Source organism: Oncorhynchus mykiss, chromosome 13 (assembly GCF_057628025.1).
Source record: "Oncorhynchus mykiss isolate SJ-2025 chromosome 13, ASM5762802v1, whole genome shotgun sequence".
NCBI lineage: Eukaryota > Metazoa > Chordata > Actinopteri > Salmoniformes > Salmonidae > Oncorhynchus > Oncorhynchus mykiss.
This window is the reverse complement of record NC_143034.1, coordinates 27461010-27484288: the sequence shown is the minus strand read 5'-3', so window position 1 is coordinate 27484288 and position 23279 is coordinate 27461010. Positions and strand designations below refer to the sequence as shown.

The 23279-nt window shown below is 44.7% G+C and overlaps 1 protein-coding gene across 3 annotated transcripts in view; it reads right to left on the bottom strand.

Annotated features, from left to right (window-relative positions):
- LOC110485820 (septin-9) overlaps window positions 1–23279 on the bottom strand; it is a 77362-nt gene that overhangs the window by 45149 nt on the left and 8934 nt on the right. The window contains exons 1-2 of one of the 3 annotated variants that reach the window (XM_021557004.3): window positions 17586–17697; window positions 82–735 (exon numbers count right to left, since the gene is read on the bottom strand). In XM_021557004.3, coding sequence (XP_021412679.3) covers window positions 82–735; window positions 17586–17607 — 676 coding nt within the window. In that variant the 5' untranslated portion in view covers window positions 17608–17697. Of the gene's footprint in view, window positions 1–81; window positions 736–8423; window positions 8759–17585; window positions 17698–23279 lie in introns of those variants that run through there. The other 2 variants (XM_021557002.3, XM_021557003.3) reach the window with 2 other exon arrangements.

The following is a 23279-nucleotide window of genomic DNA, read 5'->3' as shown; positions in this document are numbered from 1 at the left end:
GTGACTACATCCAGGATCACATGAGGAACCTAAGGAGTTAGAGGGTTCAGAAGAAGAAACCTAGGGTCAGAGGTTACTTACTGTCAGGGTTGGGGGACTTGGTGCGGTTGGGCGAGGAGCAGCGGATGGTGGTGACAATGGTGTTGTGGTGGGGGTTGGGGTGGTGCGGGTGGTGGACTGGTGCATGATGACCATGGTTCTCGTGGTTGTTCTTTCCATTCCCTGTTGTCTCGGGTGCTTTGGTGACGCTGATCCCTGGTGTGGTCCTAGCGGCCGGGCCGTCCCCCAGATTGGGGGGATCGAACCTCCGGGCATGGCTGGGGGGCTCGGGGGTCCGGGCCCCTCCGCGAATCACCACATCCTGGGGTGTTTTAGCGAAGGTCACCTCCCGTTTGTGGCCCACCTCGGGGGTCTTGGAGTGGCCTAGGACCTCGGGTCGTTTCGTGCCGAATCGGAGGGAACCAGGGCTGGTTGGATCCACCTGCTTGGAGGAAATGTCGATGGAGAGCTCCGTGCGTCCCCGGGATATGGGTTCAGGAGGCTTGGAGCCGCCCCCTCCCATGATGGTCTTGGAGATGGAGCCGTTGTTGTTATTGCTGGCGCCCAGTTCACGGTAGTAGACGCTGGTGGGGGACATGACGGGGCGGTGGTTGGGGTTGCTGGGCGCCCGGCGGGAGCCTGGCGAGGAGTTGGCCGAGGTGTCCACATCCTCCACCTCAAACGACCTCTTTAGAGCTGCATGGAGGGTGAGATGAGACAGACACACTCAGTCAATGAGTCATCCATTCTTGACCATTTCTGACATTGCTGATAATCAGAGTGCACTTAGGGCCGGTTTCCTAAACAAACATTGCGGCTAGTCCTGGACCAAACATATACGTCAGCAAATATATGAACATTGTATTCTAATTCCAGAGGAGCAACATGAACTGTATTGACGTCCCTGGCATCATAGCTGCTCGAGGTTAGTGGGTAGAGAGAAGCTGGAAAAGCAATTTCGGTGACATCACAAAGGAAAATGGCAGCAACAAGCAATTAAGCCAAGCTCAACTCATTTCAATAACTCTTTATTAGTGGTGCCAATCTGTCACTACATACGACTGCAGATGGCACTGCATAGGTTTATATGGTGCCAGTTGTATGACACAGTGTGGTACTTACTGTATGTTATAAAATGTGATCCAATTTATACACCCACTTGCACAGCCTCAAATGGCCGTATACTTGCATGGCCTTATATTCTCTACATGCATTCTTTAATATTGTATGAGATATGGATGGGTTATGGAGGAGTAGTAGTGGTAGTAACTGATGCATAGCCTATATACAATGCATTAATACCAAATTAACAAAAAGGAGCCACGCTTCCCCCAGGTTACTGGTGGCTTTGTGAGAAAATCCAAAAAATAAGTTTCAACCAAAACATAAGGCTAGTTTGGCCTTGTAGGCATTGCCTCTTGGAAGTCAACTTGAATCGCATGGGGAACATGCTAAGCTAGTCACTGTGGTTACGAGCTGGTTATGACATCACAGTCACACACATCCATGTCCTCTCTGTACCACTCAACACAACTCCAAGCTAATGATCCGTTCTGTTATGGCCTAAAGAGTGTGTGTGTGTGTCTGTCTGTCTACACGCGTGTATGTATGTGTGTATGTATGTATGTACACCCACAGAGGGGGTACTCAGCCCCTATCCCATTGCCCTCTCCGTAAACCCAGTCAGAGCAGTGAAGGGACTCAGGGAGCTGGAGGCAATCACACCTCAAGCCTTTCCTCAAAACATCAGTTACGGGCCTAATCTAATTTTACTGCTATAAACCTCTTCATTTTATGACAGCGATACTCTTTCTCCCCCTAAGACAAATCCTCTTCTTGCCAAACTATAATTTAGCGTGCTGGAGGAAATGTCTTGCTCTTCTCTGACTGTCCAATGGCAATTGTCCAGTTCAATAACCTTTTTATGGCCTCATAAGTGTCCATGATGTCTATATTCTGTTGTATGATTGGGGTTGCTAGCACCCCTTCCCTCTGTAGCTCTCTATTTAAAACACGCACTCCTGCTATAGCTACCGTACGTCTTTCCATTTTATTTGACTGATCTGCCTCTCCGTGTTCTTGCATTCCCTGCGCATTGAAAAGCTAGCTAACCAACGTTAGCATAGCAGCATTAGCAAACTGCTAAATCGCCCAACTGCACTTGAAGGGTCTCGTGTGTACATACTGTAGCTGTTAAATGCTCTTAACAACCCCCCCCAAAACACCTTCTGAAAAGGTTGTTAACTTAAACATTTATTTCCAACGACTAACTGTTATTCTCTCATGCTTCCTCCATTACGCTCTCGTGATTTGGGGAATATTGGCGTTAAATTTTACGAGTCTACGAGGCATTATAAAAAAAAAAACGTTTTAGTCCTCCATTTTAAGGATGGGTGTTGCTTTGGCTGTTACTAAAAACACGTCCCATCTCCCATATCGTCAATTAGAACGGGAGACCCAATCCCATATGCCGCTTATATAATACAGAAGACGGTTATAAGTTATTTCCATGTCCAAACCCCTTTGCCACTCTACTCCATCCCCCATAACCCCCCTTTCCTCCCTTTTGTGTTTTATGATTGTGCGGAACGATTCCAAGGTTCCGGCTACTTTCAACTCGGTCCAGGACAAGGACTTGACTGCCAAATCAGTCCGCTGCTTAGTGCTTAGCAAACAGTGAGCTGGGAGGCCATTAGTGCATTCAGTGATCGGAAACGTTCTGATCGTTGCAGACAGAAATCGATTGAACAGAGCTGGCACGATTCCCTATTCTATCTTTTCTACCACATACATTTCTATCTGAATGCTTTGTATCGTTGCATGCTCTTGAACATTGCAGAGTTGCAATGCATAGAGACAGTAGGTATAAGCCTAACACTGATAGGACGTAAGTGTTGCCATCAGGGAGAAACGGTACAATGTGTGATTAAATGCTCGATGCTTAAAAACAGTCGGCTGGGTGTAAGACCACGGTTTCATAGCAACTGTCAGAAACCGCATAACACTGATAGGACTTAAGTGTTATCATAACATCCAAGATGGCTGCATATGATTTAACATGACCTACAAATGCAACTTTCTCAACAGACACCATATGCCTCAGAATGACTTGGAAAGAGAGACATTACGGGAATTGCTATAGCAAATAGGAACGTTCCGCGACTCAGTTTTCTATACACTCAGAGGTCACTCTTTCCAACGTCATTCCATTAGAAGACAGAGAAGAAGGATCACGTGTTTCCGAGGAAGCATCCAAGGATGTCCCCGTCATGGATTTCACACGTGCTGGATTGACCTGGGACGATACCAGGCGGTAGGCCAGGCGGACGATACCGTCTCACACCACCCCCCCCCCCCCCCCCCCAAGTGAAATGGCATTCCCAGACAATGAGCTGGAAATACAGAACGTCTCTGCGGAATCTCCTTAACAAACAGAGCCTACTTCTCTCTCTCCCTGTGTAGCCTACCTCTTGGTGTTCTGTGTCCCACAGTCTCCCATGAGGGGATGACCATAACAGTGGAGGGCATAGGCATTTTTCCTGACCAAGAACAAATCTGGGCCCATAGTCCAAGGTCTATAACTGGGCCAACAAAAAAACAGCTATGTAAAATATTGTGCTGTAGCTTGGAAAATAAATGCATGTGACTCTGGATGACAACATAATGATGTTTGTTTTCCAACAGTAGAACCTGTTTTCCTAAAGAGGTTAAATCTGCTTCGTGTTTTGTTTCCCTGCCACGACACTAACGAGTATCGCACCACTGGTATCGTCCTGGGCTTAAATAGAGGAGAAATACCCTGCTAGGCCCAGGTGTTAGCCTTGACTTCCTGTCCCTGTGTGCATTACTGGCGTTAGCTCATCTCCTCAAGGACACACAGAGTAATGGACAATAGATACTGTACAGCTCTGATGCAGCTAGAAAGAGATAGGCTTATGATAATTATACAGCTATCCAGGTGCTTTTATCTAATGATTTGAGTTAACACAGTCAGTGTGCATTTCACTGCTAGTGTACACCTGTTATTCACGAAGCATGTGACAAATAAAATTGGATTTTTATGGAGCTGGGAAATGTAATTATGCTCCAACCAAAACGAGCCATCGGAACCATAACGTATTGTTTCCTGTTTACAGTCTCACGGTAGATATAGAAAGAGACCGACTTCCTGGTTGTGTTGGTTTCTGACTGAGGTCAGAAAGATCAAAGTCATCGCCGCATCCTGTTGTGGGGTTTAGTGAGGCTAGAGAAAAGATTGAACACTGAGGAAAGAGAGGGCGAGAGAGAGGGACCATAAACGTATACTAAAACTGACTAAAAAGGTCAAGACATGAGGTTGTGTTCTCTAGGGTCCACTGTTGCACTACAGCTCATCCACATCAGCACACTATCCTAGTAAACAAGGCCAACGGACATCATGGTGGCCTTCATGTTAGAGTCCCAGGCCTTAATCAATACTCCTTCTCTGAGACGCTTTGTGAGTAGGGGCCCTGAGCTCCATGGCATGTCGTCTGAGTCCTGATGTGACCGGCTGGATCAGCTTCCTCAAAGAAAGGGGTCTAGACGGGGGCCAGACGGCCTTCAGACCGGCCTCTTAGAACTGAAGAGTGAAGGGAGCTCTCCTGGGGACCGCAACTCTGAGGCACAAATGCTAGAGTTTCATCTGTGTGTGTGTGTGTGTGTGTGTGTGTGTCTGTGTGTGTGTGTGTGTGTGTGTCTGTCTAGTCTAATTTATGTCTATTGGGCCGGATGTGCAAGTGTGTGTTTTGAGGGTTCTTAAGGGCAGAAAAGGCCAACTGTACTGTAGCAAATATATTGTATTACACACTATCTATGGGATACTGGAGAAGATATTGCCGAATAATATTGCTGACCTTTCTCTGCTCATATAACACCATGGTATTAAGTCTGTAGTCAATGGTTGTCTCACTGAACAATCTCTTACATTCCCGACTCGCTCACTTCCTGATCCGTATCACATGACAGTGGAACTATGAGGACGCTGACAGTTACTGTAATACTGCCAGATTATGGTCTATGAAACATAAGAGGCATGATGATATAATGCTAGCATTTAAAACTGTTCAGCTTCAGACATATATATATATATATATATATATACCACTGTACACACAATACCAAACCCACTGGCAAAACAGTGATTATGACTTGAACAGAATGTCTATTCAAGTTTGACAACACTTTATCTTGATACGCTAACACAAACTATAATGGTGAAGTTTAACTTTGTGGCGCTGCATACCCTAGCGGTTCTGCCAGTATCAACAGAAGCGGGCTACAACATTATGCAGTGGAATTATAATATTATAGAAATCTTTCAAAACCAAGTCTCACAAGGCAAAACCGATAACGTTACACAAATCCTCCCCCGATGATATTTCACTTGATCAGTCCAAAGCTTAGCCACCGCTAATGTTAGGGTGTCAAATATACACTTCCTCATGTCTTCTCTGGACACGGTTGGGTTTACGCTGACACACAGTGTGACAAAGAGAGAGAAATAAAGAAAGAAAGAGGAACTCAAAGTGAATGCAGCTGTTGGTAGTTCAGTAGTGCTTGGCTCCATACCTTTCAGTCTGAACCCCTGGGTGCTTGGCAGGTAAGGCCTAGTTCAGTCCTTTGAACAAGGAACAGCCACAGGTTAACGACTAGAAAGCCTTCTGTACTGCAGGCCACTGCCATCCTGATTTACATCACTTGTTGACCACTGGAGCCGTTTCCAATGTTAGAAGTAGCAAGAGCGGATGGATTCCAGACAACACCTGCAACTATTTCAAACTCCACCATAGCAAACAGACCCCGAGAGGATCATTCCCTATTTAGTTGACTCTCTATTGAGTTGATTCAATTAATCAGAGAGCAAAAATAGACCAAGGCTTATGAATTGATGTTGATCTCAGGTGCATTCAGAAATAAGAAATTAAAATCCATACCGACGCACTAACATAAACCACACAATCTAAACACACACACACACACTGTCCACAAACAATAAGCCTCTGGAAAATCCCCACACTTCTAGTTTGAGACAGACATAACACGGACCAGACTGGATTTGCAAGTAAATGGCAGAGTAGTCCGACGTCAGCTGTGTTTCAGCAGCAGTGCGTGACCAATAGTGACGTTTCTACACGGCCCCAGATCAGATACCAGAGAGTATCAGATTCAAGCAGAATCCACTACTGCCTGAGAGGACAGGCTGAGTGACAGGGTGGCTGACACCATCCTGTTACCATGGCACTGATATGGTATTTTTCATCCATTTGATCACATAGTACTGCTAATGGAAAGTTAACAGCACACTGTACCTAAACTGAGTTTACAAAAGAAAGTGGTGCACAAGCACCCAAATATGGTCATAAAAGTGCACGGACACTCCACCAAATATACATAAACACATGCCACTTTAAAAGAGAGCCCAGGCAATAGAACACATGTTTACTTTACCTATTTTTGGCAGGGTAACACACACACACACTCTCACTCTCGGTGGAATTTCCTCTCCCTGCCCAAACAGCGGCACACTCCCTCAGAACACGTAATCACTCACTAAACAAAACTACCTGGACATAAACCTACAGATGTGGGAGATAGAGTCTGGTCTGTCCAATATGGAGAGATCACCACAATCCTTTCTGTCAAAGAACAAGGTCTTAACCCTCATGCCCGGACTGATATTGTTTTGAGCTTCACCGACTCAAAACTACTTTCTGAAGCAGGACCACACATACAGAAGTGTAATTCTAAGGGAGTGAATGCACATATACCGATCTGACCAAGAGAGCGAGAACTCAACGCTCATCAAGTTCTGGACTGTGTCCATGTGACCCTAAAGAAATGAAATGAACAATACTGACATGTTTAACTGTGTTCAGTCACACATTCAGATTCTCAGATCTGACGGAGGAAACACACTTTCAGTTCAAAGTGTGTGGGTTTTGGTTTTTACAATCGTTGTGGGGATAAAAATAAGAAACCCGCACACTGCTCTCGATAGTATCACTGCTCTTTAATAAGCTTTCCGTATCGGCCTCCAGAGCCCTCACAGGGATAGTAAAACATGGACAATTCAGACAAATGGGTACATTTTGTCAAGACCACAAGGGATAAGGCTTTTTTTTTTAGCTTCAGCGGTTAGGTTTAGGCTTACAATTAGGGTTAGAGTTAGGGTTAGGTTTAGTTTTAGGATTAAGGTTAGATTAAGGATTAGGGGTTAGGGCAGGGTTTCCCCAACTTGTTCATTGGGACCCCAAGGGGTGCATGTTTTGTTTTATGCCCTAGCACTACACAGCTGATTCAAATAAATCAACTAATCATCTAGCTTTGATCATTTTAAATCAGCTGTTAAGTTAGGCCAAAACCCAAAATGTGTACCCCTTGGGGTCCGAGGACTGAGTTTGGGAAACGCTGGGTTAGGAAAAATAGGATTTTGAATGGGAATCAATTGTTTGTTCCCCACAAGGATAGCAAAACAAACGTGTGTGTGTGTATGTGTGTGTGTGTGTGGCACCTGTCAGACCTCTCACAGCTGGAGGGAAGGACACACTCGGACCGGAGGAGGAAGAGGACAACAAAGGAAATCAATGCTAGCTTCACAGGACAGCTAGGAAAACAAAGGAGAGAGACAGAGGACACACTGAGGAGTTGTGAATGAATGGGGGTTTGATGCGGTGGCCAGATGTGAGGCTTTACTATGAGTCCCTTTAATGCTTTCAGCTGGAAGGTTTCCTGTGGTGGAGTAGCACTGTCAATACTGACAGTGACGTAACTAGGATATTTTGTATTTACCTTTATTTAACCAGGCAAGTCAGTTAAGAACAAATTCTTATTTTACAGGGAAGAACGACAGATTTTTACCTTGTCAGCTTGGGGATTTGATCTGGCAACCGTTCGGTTACTGGCCCAATGCTCTAACCCCATATAATCAATAGCAGACTCGGATTAAGAGGGGCGGCAGGGTAGCCTAGTGGTTAGAGCGTTGGCCAAGTTCGAATCCCTGAGCTGACAAGGTACAAATCTCTAGTTCTGCCCCTGAACAAGGCAGTTAACCCACTGTTCCTAGGCCGTCATTGAAAATAAGAATTTGTTCTTAACTGACTTGCCTGGTTCAATATAGGTCAAATAAAAAAGAGACTGGACATGAACACATGTCCAATGTGTGTACAAACACACAAACAAACTCAAGAAACAAAAACAGAGTGAGAGAGACCAGTGCTGTTAAGTGGAAAAGGCTAGTGACTCAATTGTAAATTCGATCTAGAAATAGTAGTTTTGACATCAGTTATCGTCAGTCGTTAGTCACCACTGGCTGTCGATAGGAACGTCTGTGACAAGTAAAAGAGGGTGATCAAAACAAGACAAACCTTCAAAGTCCGAGATAATTCCATCCAAGTGAGCAGTAACCTTGGAGTCAGACATCTTGCTGGTTTGATATCCAAGTAAACAGAATTCCCAAATCCCTTCCCAATCAAGGTAACGTTCCAGAGTCCCTCTATTGATTCTAAACAAATCCCAAATTAGGAGCCAGTGTAAAAAAACAGAGTGCTGAGTAGTAGATCTGATCCAATCCAACAGCTTTCTTAAAGGAGCAACTTATTTTTTTCTCTGCTTCCTCCTATGCCTGGCACTACATCGCAGCACTCAGTCTTCAGAGAGTGAAAAGCAAGCCCTCCTCTCCTCCCCTCAGAGAGAAACTCCCTCCCTTTATTTTGTGCATCTCCCTGCCTGCCGCCTCCCTCTCAATGAGGGGTGGCAGGGTAGCCTAGTGGTTAGAGTGTTAGACTATTAACCGAAAGGTTCCAAGTTCAAATCCCTGAGCTAACAAGGTACAAATCTGTCGTTCTGCCCCTGAACAGGCAGTTAACCCACTGTTCCTAGGCTGTCATTGTAAATAAGAATTTGTTCTTAATAACTGACTTGCCTGGTTAAATTGTTTTTAAATATAAAAATGACTGTGTCTGTGTGTCAAGTCTGTAAAAAGACATGAGCCAACAGGGGAATTGTCACACAGCCACTTAATCAACTTCCTGGCTTCATCTAATCAACCAGAAAGCTCAGGCCCTCAAAAATGGCCTTCATAAAACTCAAGCCACTCAGTTCATGTTAGCTCAATTGGAGTGGGACTAATTACCTCAGTAGTTATTGATAAACATGTAATTCTGCCTCTCTAGCACAAATTAAAGAACACTCACTTCTCTGGTGCTTTCCTGACACAAAGTCTGACTGCATCTGCAATGGCACCATTTTCCCTATATAGGGTCAAAAAGGTATATGAGCCCTGGTCAAAAAGGTAGAGCACTATATGAGCCCTGGTCAAAAAGGTAATGCACTATATGAGCCCTGGTCAAAAAGGTAGAGCACTATATGAGCCCTAGTCAAAAAGGTAGAGCACTATATGAGCCCTGGTCAAAAAAGGTAGAGCACTATATGAGCCCTGGTCAAAAAGGTAATGCACTATATGAGCCCTGGTCAAAAAGGTAGAGCACTATATGAGCCCTAGTCAAAAAGGTAGAGCACTATATGAGCCCTGGTCAAAAAGGTAGAGCACTATATGAGCCCTGGTCAAAAAGGTAGAGCACTATATGAGCCCTGGTCAAAAAGGTAGAGCACTATATGAGCCCTAGTCAAAAAGGTAGAGCACTATATGAGCCCTGGTCAAAAAGGTAGAGCCCTAGTCAAAAAAGGTAGAGCACTATATGAGCCCTGGTCAAAAAGGTAGAGCACTATATGAGCCCTTGTCAAAAAGGTAATGCACTATAGGAGCCCTGGTCAAAAAGGTAGAGCACTATATGAGCCCTGGTCAAAAAGGTAATGCACTATAGGAGCCCTGGTCAAAAAGGTAGAGCACTATATGAGCCCTAGTCAAAAAGGTAGAGCACTATATGAGCCCTAGTCAAAAAGGTAGAGCCCTAGTCAAAAAAGGTAGAGCACTATATGAGCCCTTGTCAAAAAGGTAATGCACTATAGGAGCCCTGGTCAAAAAGGTAGAGCACTATATGAGCCCTGGTCAAAAAGGTAGAGCACTATATGAGCCCTGGTCAAAAAGGTAGAGCACTATATGAGCCCTGGTCAAAAAGGTAGAGCACTATATGAGCCCTGGTCAAAAAGGTAATGCACTATATGAGCCCTGGTCAAAAAGGTAGAGCACTATATGAGCCCTGGTCAAAAATGTAATGCACTATATGAGCCCTGGTCAAAAAGGTAATGCACTATAGGAGCCCTAGTCAAAAAGGCAATGCACTATATGAGCCCTGGTCAAAAAGGTAGAGCACTATTTGAACCCTGGTCAAAAAGGTAATGCACTATAGGAGCCCTGGTCAAAAGGGTAATGCACTATAGGAGCCCTGGTCGAAAAGGTAATGCACTATAGGAGCCCTGGTCAAAAAGGTAATGCACGATAGGAGCCCTGGTCAAAAAGGTAATGCACTATATGAGCCCTGGTCAAAAAGGTAGTGCACTATATGAGCCCTGGTAAAAAAAGGTAGTGCACTATATAGTATAGTCCAGGCTGCATCACATCAGGTCATGATAGGAGTCCCATAGGGAAAGGCACAATTGTCCCAGCGTGGTCCAGGTTTGGCCGGGGTAGGATGTCATTGTAAATAAGAATTGACTTGCCTAGTTATATAAAAGGTTAAATAAAAAAATGTATATGTTTTTAGGGAACAGGGGTCCATTTCAGACTCATCCTTAGACTCACTACCTCTCTAATTAAAGAACACTCACTTCTCTGGAAGTGGGCCCACCTGGTGGCTGGCATCGCCTCACCCTAACAGCTTCAAGTCAAGGAGCGGTCCTGCTGTGTTTTATTGTGTGTTCTGGTTCCTCTGTATGGCGAGTGTCTAGGGACCAGGGCCAGAGGCTGCCAGGTAGAGAGTGTGTGTGTGTGTGTATGTGTCCAAGGACTATGGAGTGTGTGTGTTTATGATATATACCAGTTATAGGACTGGAATACCTCTTCTAGATGGATACCATGTTTTGTTTTTTTACCACTTGTGCTGTGTTGGAAAGGTTACAGTCTTCTATGGATTGTGTAGGCTGCCTCAGTGCTGAAAGCAACCATGGGTTGAGTCCGCCTCACATACCCACATTGTGTGTATCACACATCCAGTAAAACCTGACAGCTGTGTATAGGCGTGTGGTGTGTGTGCCTGCGTGGATGTGTGCGTGTGCATCTGTGTTACATCCTCACTAACCCATGCCTGTGCATTCATGTACGTATCTTCGGTCAAACGTAGCAGTGTGTGGCCCCCTGGTACTCAGACTCAGTGGCAGTACTGTAAACCATATGCCACACAGCCCCAGTCCTCAATTAAACCTAAAAACACACAGTGCGAAATACACACCTCCCCAGCCAGCATATATTTATCTAAACACGCACGCAAACACACACGCACACACAGATGATGGCTCCCTCCCAGGCACAGAGAGACGGATTTTCAAAACAACATCTGGAGCGCGTGTGTGTGTGTTTCAGTACCCCTGAAATAGCCCAGTAAACAGTGTTTGAAGGCTCAGGGCTAAATTGTAGAAAAATCCCCACCAAAACAATACAGCCGGGTTCTGGATAATGGCAGAGAGAGAGAGAGAGAGGAGAGCTGTGGTGTAGTTGCATGTTGTTTGTGTAAAAGGGTGCCGGTTTGGGTCAGTACAATGTACTTATAGGATAGGCTGGTCTAGGACTCTTCATCATATTCACACTTGTTACTTCACGTCATCTCGCCCCAGCATGATGTGGGTTAGCTTTGTCACTTACTGTGTGGGCCTCCTAATACTTCCCTGGTTCTACCTGCAGACCTGGTCGTCAGGCCAATTTCAGACGAATAGGAACAAACCCACAGACGTTTATCACGAGGAAGTGACAAAACCAGTCGCCCCACATCAACTCCATTTATGAGTGTGTGTGTGTGTGTGTGCGCACGTGCGAGAGGTTAGACAGTTCCTCTAAAATGTCACCTTTTAAAAACGGCATTGTCCTGACCTTTCAGTCCAGACAGCGTGGCAACAGTGCACTGATGACTGCTGATGGTATTAACAGAGCTAAATAAACGTGGCTTCAATAAAAATCTTGAGTAGAGAAACTACTCAATTAAAACGGGATAATAACACACACAGAAACAGACAGAGACAGAGGAGAGAGAGAGAGAGAGAACAAGGGCACGAGAGAGCTGTCCAACTAGAACTTGTAAACACGCCAGGCCTCCTAGCCTGACTGGATCATTTCACACTTTGCCCATCAGGCATAAAAAAAAACACTGTGCGATGAAGTGTGCCTTTTCACAAGTCATGTTATGCTGCGTTTAGACGAGGGACGCAAAGAACATCTTACCAGTCGTCATCAAATCACATTTTATTTGTCACAGGCGCCGAATACAACTGGTGTAGACTTTACTGTGACACGCTTACAAGCCCTTCCCAACAAGGCAGAGTTAACAAAAAAAATACAAAAATAGTAACACAAGAGGAATAAAATACACAAGAATGTAGCTATATACTGGGAGTACCAGTACAATGTGCAGTAGTACTATTTCAGGTAGATATGTACATGAAGGCAGGGTAAAGTGACTAGGCATCAGGATAGATAATAATAAGGTATTTGAGGTAGATATGTACATGAAGGCAGGGTAAAGTAACTAGGCATCAGGATAGATAATAATAAGGTATTTGAGGTAGATACAGTGCCTTGCGAAAGTATTCGGCCCCCTTGAACTTTGCGAACTTTTGCCACATTTCAGGCTTCAAACATAAAGATATAAAACTGTATTTTTTTGTGAAGAATCAACAACAAGTGGGACACAATCATGAAGTGGAACGACATTTATTGGATATTTCAAACTTTTCTAACAAATCAAAAACTGAAAAATTGGGCGTGCAAAATTATTCAGCCCCCTTAAGTTAATACTTTGTAGCGCCACCTTTTGCTGCGATTACAGCTGTAAGTCGCTTGGGGTATGTCTCTATCAGTTTTGCACATCGAGAGACTGAAATTTTTTCCCATTCCTCCTTGCAAAACTGCTCGAGCTCAGTGAGGTTGGATGGAGAGCATTTGTGAACAGCAGTTTTCAGTTCTTTCCACAGATTCTCGATTGGATTCAGGTCTGGACTTTGACTTGGCCATTCTAACACCTGGATATGTTTATTTTTGAACCATTCCATTGTAGATTTTGCCTTATGTTTTGGATCATTGTCTTGTTGGAAGACAAATCTCCGTCCCAGTCTCAGGTCTTTTGCAGACTCCATCAGGTTTTCTTCCAGAATGGTCCTGTATTTGGCTCCATCCATCTTCCCATCAATTTTAACCATCTTCCCTGTCCCTGCTGAAGAAAAGCAGGCCCAAACCATGATGCTGCCACCACCATGTTTGACAGTGGGGATGGTGTGTTCAGCTGTGTTGCTTTTACGCCAAACATAACGTTTTGCATTGTTGCAAAAAGTTCAATTTTGGTTTCATCTGACCAGAGCACCTTCTTCCACATGTTTGGTGTGTCTCCCAGGTGGCTTGTGGCAAACTTTAAACAACACTTTTTATGGATATCTTTAAGAAATGGCTTTCTTCTTGCCACTCTTCCATAAAGGCCAGATTTGTGCAATATACGACTGATTGTTGTCCTATGGACAGAGTCTCCCACCTCAGCTGTAGATTTCTGCAATTCATCCAGAGTGATCATGGGCCTCTTGGCTGCATCTCTGATCAGTCTTCTCCTTGTATGAGCTGAAAGTTTAGAGGGATGGCCAGGTCTTGGTAGATTTGCAGTGGTCTGATACTCCTTCCATTTCAATATTATCGCTTGCACAGTGCTCCTTGGGATGTTTAAAGCTTGGGAAATCTTTTTGTATCCAAATCCGGCTTTAAACTTCTTCACAACAGTATCTCGGACCCGCCTGGTGTGTTCCTTGTTCTTCATGATGCTCTCTGCGCTTTTAACGGACCTCTGAGACTATCACAGTGCAGGTGCATTTATACGGAGACTTGATTACACACAGGTGGATTGTATTTATCATCATTAGTCATTTAGGTCAACATTGGATCATTCAGAGATCCTCACTGAACTTCTGGAGAGAGTTTGCTGCACTGAAAGTAAAGGGGCTGAATAATTTTGCACGCCCAATTTTTCAGTTTTTGATTTGTTAAAAAAGTTTGAAATATCCAATAAATGTCGTTCCACTTCACGATTGTGTCCCACTTGTTGTTGATTCTTCACAAAAAAATACAGTTTTATATCTTTATGTTTGAAGCCTGAAATGTGGCAAAAGGTCGCAAAGTTCAAGGGGGCCGAATACTTTCGCAAGGCACTGTATGTACATGAAGGCAGGGTAAAGTGACTAGGCATCAGGATAGATAATAATAAGGTATTTGAGGTAGATATGTACATGAAGGCAGGGTAAAGTGACTAGACATTAGGATAGATAATAAGACAAAAATAAAGAACAGAACATAGCGTGGCAGAAGGCAAAAGTTTTAATATTTGAACTCTGGCGGCAAGTCCCATCTACCTGACGGCATTCACCGCCAACCTCAAAGGCGTTTACTGTCGTGCTCTCATTGAAAACAATGACATCTGGTTTGCCATCTACCGTCTACCCCGTACCATCTAAAAGTACCATTATTGTAGCATTCCCTACAGGTTACATTAGCATTTTCCACACCTTCAATGAATGTTCCACTGGTGCAAGGCCCAGTCAGACCCGTAGATCATACAAGGGCCACACGAGAGCTGGCCCTTGCCGTGATACACCTTCAGGGCCACCAGTATCCATCGACGAATAGATCATGACTAAGCTAACACCATGATTTGACCCCTGTTCCATCATTTTCATTTAATAGCCTAGTACCAGCCAAACTCCCAACACCAAAAGGCGGGGCTTCCATTGAGCCTGCCCGCCCAGTTTCCGACTTTCCTGTTCTCAATGTCCAGGGCCATGTTCTTTGTGCCCGGTCTTATCCTAGTGGAGAAATAATAATATTAGCAGACAATAAAAAGGTAGTGTGCAGAGAGGTGGGAAGGTAGAAGTGTCGACAGCTGACTCATGGAGGAAATCCTGTACACTGCTTGTATGGAACACAAAGAGCCTTGCAACTTCCTCGACAGGGGGTTCGCCACTGGGTGGTGTGCATGTGTGTGTGAGTGGAGTCTTGCATGCGTTTGTTGTGCTGTGTCTTAAGGGTACTGCATTGGCTATCGTTAGCATTCACTGCACTGTGTACATTGTGCAAAACCCAAACGAATGCAAAGGAATATTCACACACAGCAGCCGAAGGATGAGTAAGCTGACGTGGCACACTGAACAGGCCTTGTGTTGATCCAGAGCATGTAAGTGTTCAGAGCAAAGCCCCATCGCCACCTCCCTCCCTCCCTCCCTCCGCATTGACCTCAACAGGTCTATCAACTCACACCTCAGCCACCAATAGCCTGCCATGGCTGTGATGAGAGCGTCACTCAACAGGATATCCTGTACTGATCATCTCCATTTAAAATGTCACAATACAGACATGGACATGGCATTTCTGATTTCCTCTCATTTCCACTATTAAACATAGATTTCGAATTTTATCACTGAAGCAGCAGCCAAACACAATGAGGGAGTCAACTATCTGACATTATAGCCCAATGTGCTGCCAATACTTAGAGATGATCAATAAGACATCACATTGAACATATTATCTTAAATCCAGCACAGCCGAGGGTAGAGAGGCTACGGCCGTACCGTTGAGGTCTGATGCTACGGTTTATAGCAGAGGTTTGAAACACTACAGAGACAAAACAGAGAGGGTAGAGAGGCTCATAACACGGGTCCAAAATGTCCCGTTAAGACAATACTGTAGCTCATATAGCTCTCAAAACAAGTTACGTGTTGTTGTTGTTGTTGTTGTTGTTTTTTGGGGGGGGGGGGGGGGGGGTTGTCGTAGCAACATATCTAAAAAACAACCCTATAAAGACAAAATAAAGAGGAAGTTGCTCAACCCAGGGCTTCCTGGATGAAAGGCGACTGCTGCCACCAAACGCTCGGGCTGTGGAAAAACCTCACACTTCTCCTCACCCCCACCAATGTCCGACTTTGCTATATTCTTCCAAATCACACAAGAAAGAAATCCCTGTCTGCAAAATATGAATCATCCACATGGAACTTTTCACAGTACTCAGTGAAATGGTGGTGCACTCCACTGACTGCCTGCAGAAACAGATGGCTAAGGGAAAACTCACATAGCAACAATGCCTCCCTGTGGTCTAATCTAGAACTATACAGAGTCTGCACAGCAGATCAGACTCACTGAGCTGAAGCGGAGCCATCTCATTAGCAGCTGAATGAAGGTTCATTTTCAGAGTGACGCTCGGCTTGATGTCCGACGCTAATCTCCACAAGCCTGTTGGATTAGCGTTATCGTTTTAATCCAGACTGAGCCCATATGGGCCAGTTTAGAAGCCCCTCTACAACTCAAAACTTACCAAAAAAACTGAAAATCCAATGAAAGACCTGATAAGGCAGATCTATGGATCAGAGATAGCTTCAGTCATAGCAGTGTGTAAACAGAGAGAGAGTGACATTAACAGGGGAAGTGGAGGAATATCAACCCTGAAGTTGAGAGAAACAGCGGGGAGGACACAGCATGACAAGACATGCAGTCGGACAGGACACAGTGTGTGGGACGTGCCAGGCTTTCCTGAAAAGACGCTGGCGGAGGCCACAACCGGGAAAAAAAGCATATTAGCGACGACATGAGACATGAGCTCATGCCTCATCCCATAACTAAAAATAGAGACTTTCCCATCAATCATAGTTAATCCAGATGACTGAAATCAAGCATAAACTCCCTCGTATGCATGGCTATGACATTATTCAGAGTTAATCATGTCTATCTATAGTCCAGCTCCCACATCAAGGTCAACTGTGGTGAATCATTATTCCATCCTATCCAATGCAATCCTACTGCAATGCCTCAGTCACAAATTGCATGTTTGGTTTTGTGGCTTTTCCACATTTCTTTCCATAGTAGTGTCCAGGATACCTTGTAGTCATGGTGATTTAGACACTTCTTCACATGATGCCCCCCTCTCACGCACACACGCATGCAGACAAGCACATTCAGTAAAGACAGTATCTCACAGCTGACCGTGTCAGAAAGAGAGACAAAGACTACCACCAGCTGTAGAGTAAACTATTACAAGTCAACCCTTAAAAACGGAGTGAATTCAACAACAACAACAAAAATCCAAAGTGAGAAGACTGAAATCATCATTAGAGCCGATGATCATGTTCTTGTCGAATTTACTAGCAAGATGATTTAGTTAGTCCTGTACTCTTTCAAACAGTAGTGAGGCAAGCGGACTAGACAGACAGGGTGCCCCAGCGTCTACTGTATTGGCCGACGAAGCAAACAGAACCCCGAATGACTCGTGGCTTCCTCTACACAGGCGAGGCAGCAAAGTTACCAAGTGAGTTAGAACAGAGTAAATTAAGCAGCTTTTCTTCAATGAAAACGGCTCCAAACTATGTAGAAGAAAAAAGTTTGAGAGCCCAGAACTTACCGGCTATTCTGTCTCGCTCCATTACTTGCTCGCAGCCTCAGATAGCCACATGTAATGTCTGTCTTTTTTCTCTCCCTCCCTTTTTTTTTTTGCTGGAGACTTCCCCTTTTTCTGTCTGACTTAGTCACCTCTCGCCCCCCCCCTCCCTCCCTCTGTAGTGCTAATGTCTTCAATCTGCCGTGATAATGCAGTGTCAGAACGGATCATATGGAAGTTCTCGCTCTTTTAATTCGTTTTTCTCTAGGGTCCTGGAACTCAAGCGTCCCGCTACCTCCATTCAACAGCCCCCAATCAGACACACACACTCTGATACTGTACGTGTTGGGACCTTCGACACCATTCTAAGACGCCGAGGGTACAAGGTAAATGTGGGGTAAGAGGACGAAGAACACTCTCAAAACATTACACTCAACTGAGTGAGTTATAGAGGAACTTTAACATTTCCTGACCGGAGACGATGTATTCTATCCTCCCGGAGTATCTCCAGTTCTATTGACTTGGGTTTAATCAGGAAAAACAAACACTGGAGCCACTTAACAGACCTGAAACATTCCATAGTGCCCACCCCTAACCCCACTCCCGTTCCAACCGCTCCCCTGACGCCAGGAGAGCAGGACGCACTCTGACCTCTGACCCTCCACCTTGCTCTCCAGGCGTGGTCAAGGGTCAATTAGCGAGCCGCCGTCTGGGCGAGAAAACAGCCAAACAAACACACCCATGTGTGTGTGTGAGTGAAAGGGAGAGGGCGGCCCAAGTTACAAGCACTTCCCTGCCCTTTCCATTTGTTCTCAAAGGGACATCCGATCCCTCCCTAGATACTACAGAGTTAGCGACTTTAGCTAGCCAGAGTTAGCGACTTAGCTATCTAGATAGCTTTAGCGGAAACATGACTGAGACAAACCCTTTGGCTCTTTCAGGTGAATGTGACCTGTCCTGGGCTGTTTTAGTTTAGTCTACAGTAACCGCGGCTGGGTGAGGACAGTAATATGCTACAGTTGCGATAGGGCAAATTGTTTCTCTTGGCTCACCCCGATGACAAGCGCCAGGCTTTATCGAAGGTGAGGTGTTGATACAAGAGACGTGGCTGGGGATGGTGTACGTGTCGACAGGGATTTCTTGTACGTTGTCAAAAACTTCAACCGTAGCCAAACTTTACAGTCTCTCTGCCAAAGAGTGTGATCAGAAGTGAGTTCACAAACATTCTCTGGGTTTTCCCTCATTGTAAGATCCTCTTTTTAAAAAGGCTGCATCAACTGTATGAGGGACCCAAGGAAGTTGGAACCAGTCATAAAAAGGGTGCCCCATGGCCAATAGATCACGGAGTTGTGGCACACACACACACACACACACACACAAACACCCCACTCTACACACACACTGGATCCTAGTGGGAATGAGACCGGCATGGATGAGCAGTGGGGTTATCTGTATCTACATAACGGGGTTCTGTTAAAAAGGGCTATCTAGGGTCCCTCTTCTGACCTAAACCATCTCTGTGGAGACGTACTGTATGTCTCTCCCCCTCCGTTGCACCTCCTTGCTCATGTCATATGGCCATATGTCTGTGTGGGGGAGTAGAGGGACTGGATGGAGGGATAGGGGTGTGTGTGGATTTTGTAGGTGTGTGTCTACACACACACACACACACACACACACACACACACACACACGTGTACTGTGTGGTTACTAAAGGTCACACAAAGAAACAGATCAGATCTACACTCAGATCTAAATTCTCGCTTTTTTGATGCTGATTTAAAGAGGAACTCAGTCATAGGGAAGAAGCCAACTTCCATCCACATGGTGTTTGTCAATGTTACCCAAGTCTGTCAAAAATAGAGGCCCGGTTTTAAGGCCCCTGGCTGATTCCACCAAATCCTGCACTGTGCACGTGTGTTTTAGCATGTGTGTGTGTGTGTGCATGCGTGTGTTTTAGCATGTGTGTGTGGTGCTGGGGGGGGGGGGGGGGGGGGGGGGTGTCTCATGCTGCTTAGTCCTCAGACATTTAAAGCAGAGCTAATCTGGGCCAAGACTAGCAATATAAAAAAAAAGATCCCTTTTCTGTTAAAGCTGTTGCGCAATAACAAAGTTAGTAGAATGCAATGAATGCTTATGACATGTTTTAATTAAGGAGAACTCTTTAGGGCAGCCAAAGGGCAGCACTAACCCGGTCTACCCTGGACCTAGTCAGTGCTCAGCTGGCCAGGCGAGATCGAGTCAGACCCTTGGCCTGAGCCCAAAAGCATTGTGGCCTCACACAGACTCATGCAAGCAGGCACGCATGCGGCCACACGCACAAACACACACAGAAACACAAGTGACAATCTGTGACTTCCTATTAGTGACACTCAGACAGCTAACAAAACAGCAGTATCTTTTGGTGACACACTTTTTCATGTATGATATGTGTACGGTATTTAAACAGTGGTGCTGCGGTAAGCCAGCTCTGACTCAACGTTGGTTTACTATAAGCCTCAACAGGGCTGTACTGTACTGGCTCCATGCTGAGACCCATTTGAGGGAGAGAGAGACAAGCTCCAATCTGTAGAGAGAGGAGAGCGAGACCAGCTCCAGCGTCCATCTGTAGAGAAAGGAGAGAGAGAGAGAGACCAGCGTCCATCTGTAGAGGGATGGTCTCACTCATACATTTTACCATCTCCCCTCTAAATCATCCCAACCTGCCTGCTGGAGGAGAACCTCCCTCCACACTAGCGCTGTCCCCAACGGAGAAAATAAATATCAGTGGAGGCTGCTGAGGTGAGCACGGCGCATAATAAATGGCTGGAACAGAGTGAACAGAATGACATCAAACATATGGAAATCAGCCATAACCACTAGCCCGTCCTCCCACTAACCTCCTGTGATAGACACACATATGTTTTTATTAAAATCCACTTTATATGCATTGAGCTTGTCTTATGCTTTAAGCTCACTGTTTGATGAAATAAGACACAAAATGACTCAAGAGGGAGCCAGAGAACAAGATATCCAGAAGAAAAAAACCTTAACCTGTCCCGACCATCCAGCTCTCGCTGGCTTTCGCAGATTCTGCTATTACTCTCCAGAAGTTGCCGGTAATAGGCTACACGAGGAGTCGGCCAACTTTCTCACGTGGAATGCCAATTTATCTTACAACTTCTACTGATCTGCGGACCAGTTGTGGTTTTCATATGCACATTTATGTGGAACAATTATTTTATTTATAATAATGTCTCCGTATCGCAAAATCATTGTCATGAGGTTAATCAAAATTCTATCCAATTCTAAATGCAAAATGATAAACCTAAAAAGTAACTTTAATTGCCATGTAAAAATAGCCTATAAAGCAAACAACTAAAAATATTTCAGCCGGCAGTGGCTACAGGTGGCCTTTCTGTAACGAACTTGAAACATTGTATCGGCTATTAACTTGGGTCTGGCCTGAAGCTCCTTGCAACATTGTATAAAATATTCTGTGCCGTCAGCTGTTGGCTATTTGCGCAAGGGATAAGTCGTAGTCAGGTAGGCCCATTTTATGATGTTTGACATTTGTCATTTCACACCGAGTGGTTATGAAAAAGGGAGAGAGCTGGAAAGACTTTTCGAATACATTGAGGAACTATTGTTAGTCTGAACGGATGTAAAAACAGACTTAGGCTTCCTCGCTGTTTGAGGTGAAGAAAACATTACGTTGAGAAGCCTATAGGCCGGGCCTACTTCTATGCGTAACCAGGCGCGCGTCCTTGCTCAACATTGTCTTTTGTTTGGAGTGCTCCTGTCAATGGCTAAATTGACGTAAACGGAATGAAATAAACCAAAACGTGTTTCTTACAAGTGTAGTATAGGTTACGCACTCTCCAAACAACGTGTCCACTCCGACAATGAGAAACGGGTAAACGACTGGAATAATAATATATTGAAAGCATTAACAGACATTACCGTAACCAAATAAATGTTGTAGATTAGAAATTATAGGAATTAACAGTAAAACGTACTTCTGGTGAGCTACTGTATGTAATGGGGAATTGATAGACACTAACAATGAAACTCAAACAATTCAAAAAATGAAGTTATGAAACAATGAATGTGCACAAATTGCCAGGAGAGAGCTTATTCTGGAGAGAGAAGTGCCCTTCTTGGACTGTGCCATAAATATTGCTGTTACATTGCACAACCTTCAATGTTATGTCATAATTATGTAAAATTCTGGCTAATTAGTTTGCAACGAGCCAGGCGGCCCAAACTGTTGCATATACAGTGACACAATTTCCCCAGTTTAATATTGCCTGCTAACATGAATTTCTTTTAACTAAAAATGCAGGTTTAAAAATATATACTTCTGTGTATTGATTTTAAGAAATGCATTGATGTTTATGGTTAGGTACATTCGTGCAACGATTGTGCTTTTTTCGCGAATGTGCTTTTGTTAAATCATCCCCCGTTTGGCGAAGTTGGCTGTGATTCGACGATAATCAATGCGGTGCCTGTTCATTTATATGCAACGCAGGACAAGCTAGTTAACCTAGTAATATCATCAACCATGTGTAGTTAACTAGTGATTATGTGAAGATAGATTGTTTTTTATAAGATACGTTTAATGCTAGCTAGCACCTTACCTTGGCTCCTTGCTGCACTTGCGTAACAGGTGGTCAGCCTGACACACAGTCTCCTCCTGGAGTGCAATCGGCATCCAAAAATGCAGATTACCGATTGTTATGAAAACTTGAAATCGGCCCTAATTCGGCCATGCCGATTATTCGGTTGACCTCTAGCATACACACACGTACATGCGTGTGCACACACACACACTCATGTGCATACACACACTTACAAACACGCACACACACACACACACACACCCCCCCCCTGCGGAGGAAGGCTGTTATTCAGAAGAGGGCTGTTATTTCTCTCGCATGACCGTACATCCTGTAAACACACAAGCACACGTTGTGCAGTAGGGCAGATGGGCATAGAACGCGGACCGCCATGTACACAGAAGCACCCATGCAAGACCAAACACACAAGCCCCAAAAAGCTGGAGGCTACTGACGTTGCATGGTGAGCCTAAGGGCTCACATTAAATGGAAGCCGTCACTTTAGTACATGACCTATGGCCAAACGCCTGACCCACAACATGTTACATTTAGTTACATAAGAGTCAAGGACTGGACCAGCACACATCGGACCACTAGTATAGACATGCCTGTGGGGCGGTGATGCACTATGAAGGACACAGAACAGTCAGAAGGAGATTAAAGATGAGGGGGGAGAGAAAAGAGAGAGATAAGAGAGGGGGAGGTAGTGAAAGGACTGCATGTAAATATAAGAGAGGGGGAGGTAGTGAAAGGACTGAATGTAAATATAAGAGAGGAGGAGGTAGTGAAAGGACTGAATGTAAATATAAGAGAGGAGGAGGTAGTGAAAGGACTGAATGTAAATATAAGAGAGGAGGAGGTAGTGAAAGGACTGAATGTAAATATAAGAGAGGAGGAGGTAGTGAAAGGACTGAATGTAAATATAAGAGAGGAGGAGGTAGTGAAAGGGCCGAATGTAAATGGACAGGAAGAAGAGAGGAGTGAAGGTAAAAGGGAGGAGAGATCAGGAGGTTCCCTCTGCAGGAGCATGTCTTCTGCACATCTGGGGAAGGGCCTCGGGGGGCTGATGATACACACACACACACACACACAATTTTAGACCGCCTTCCTAAACATACAG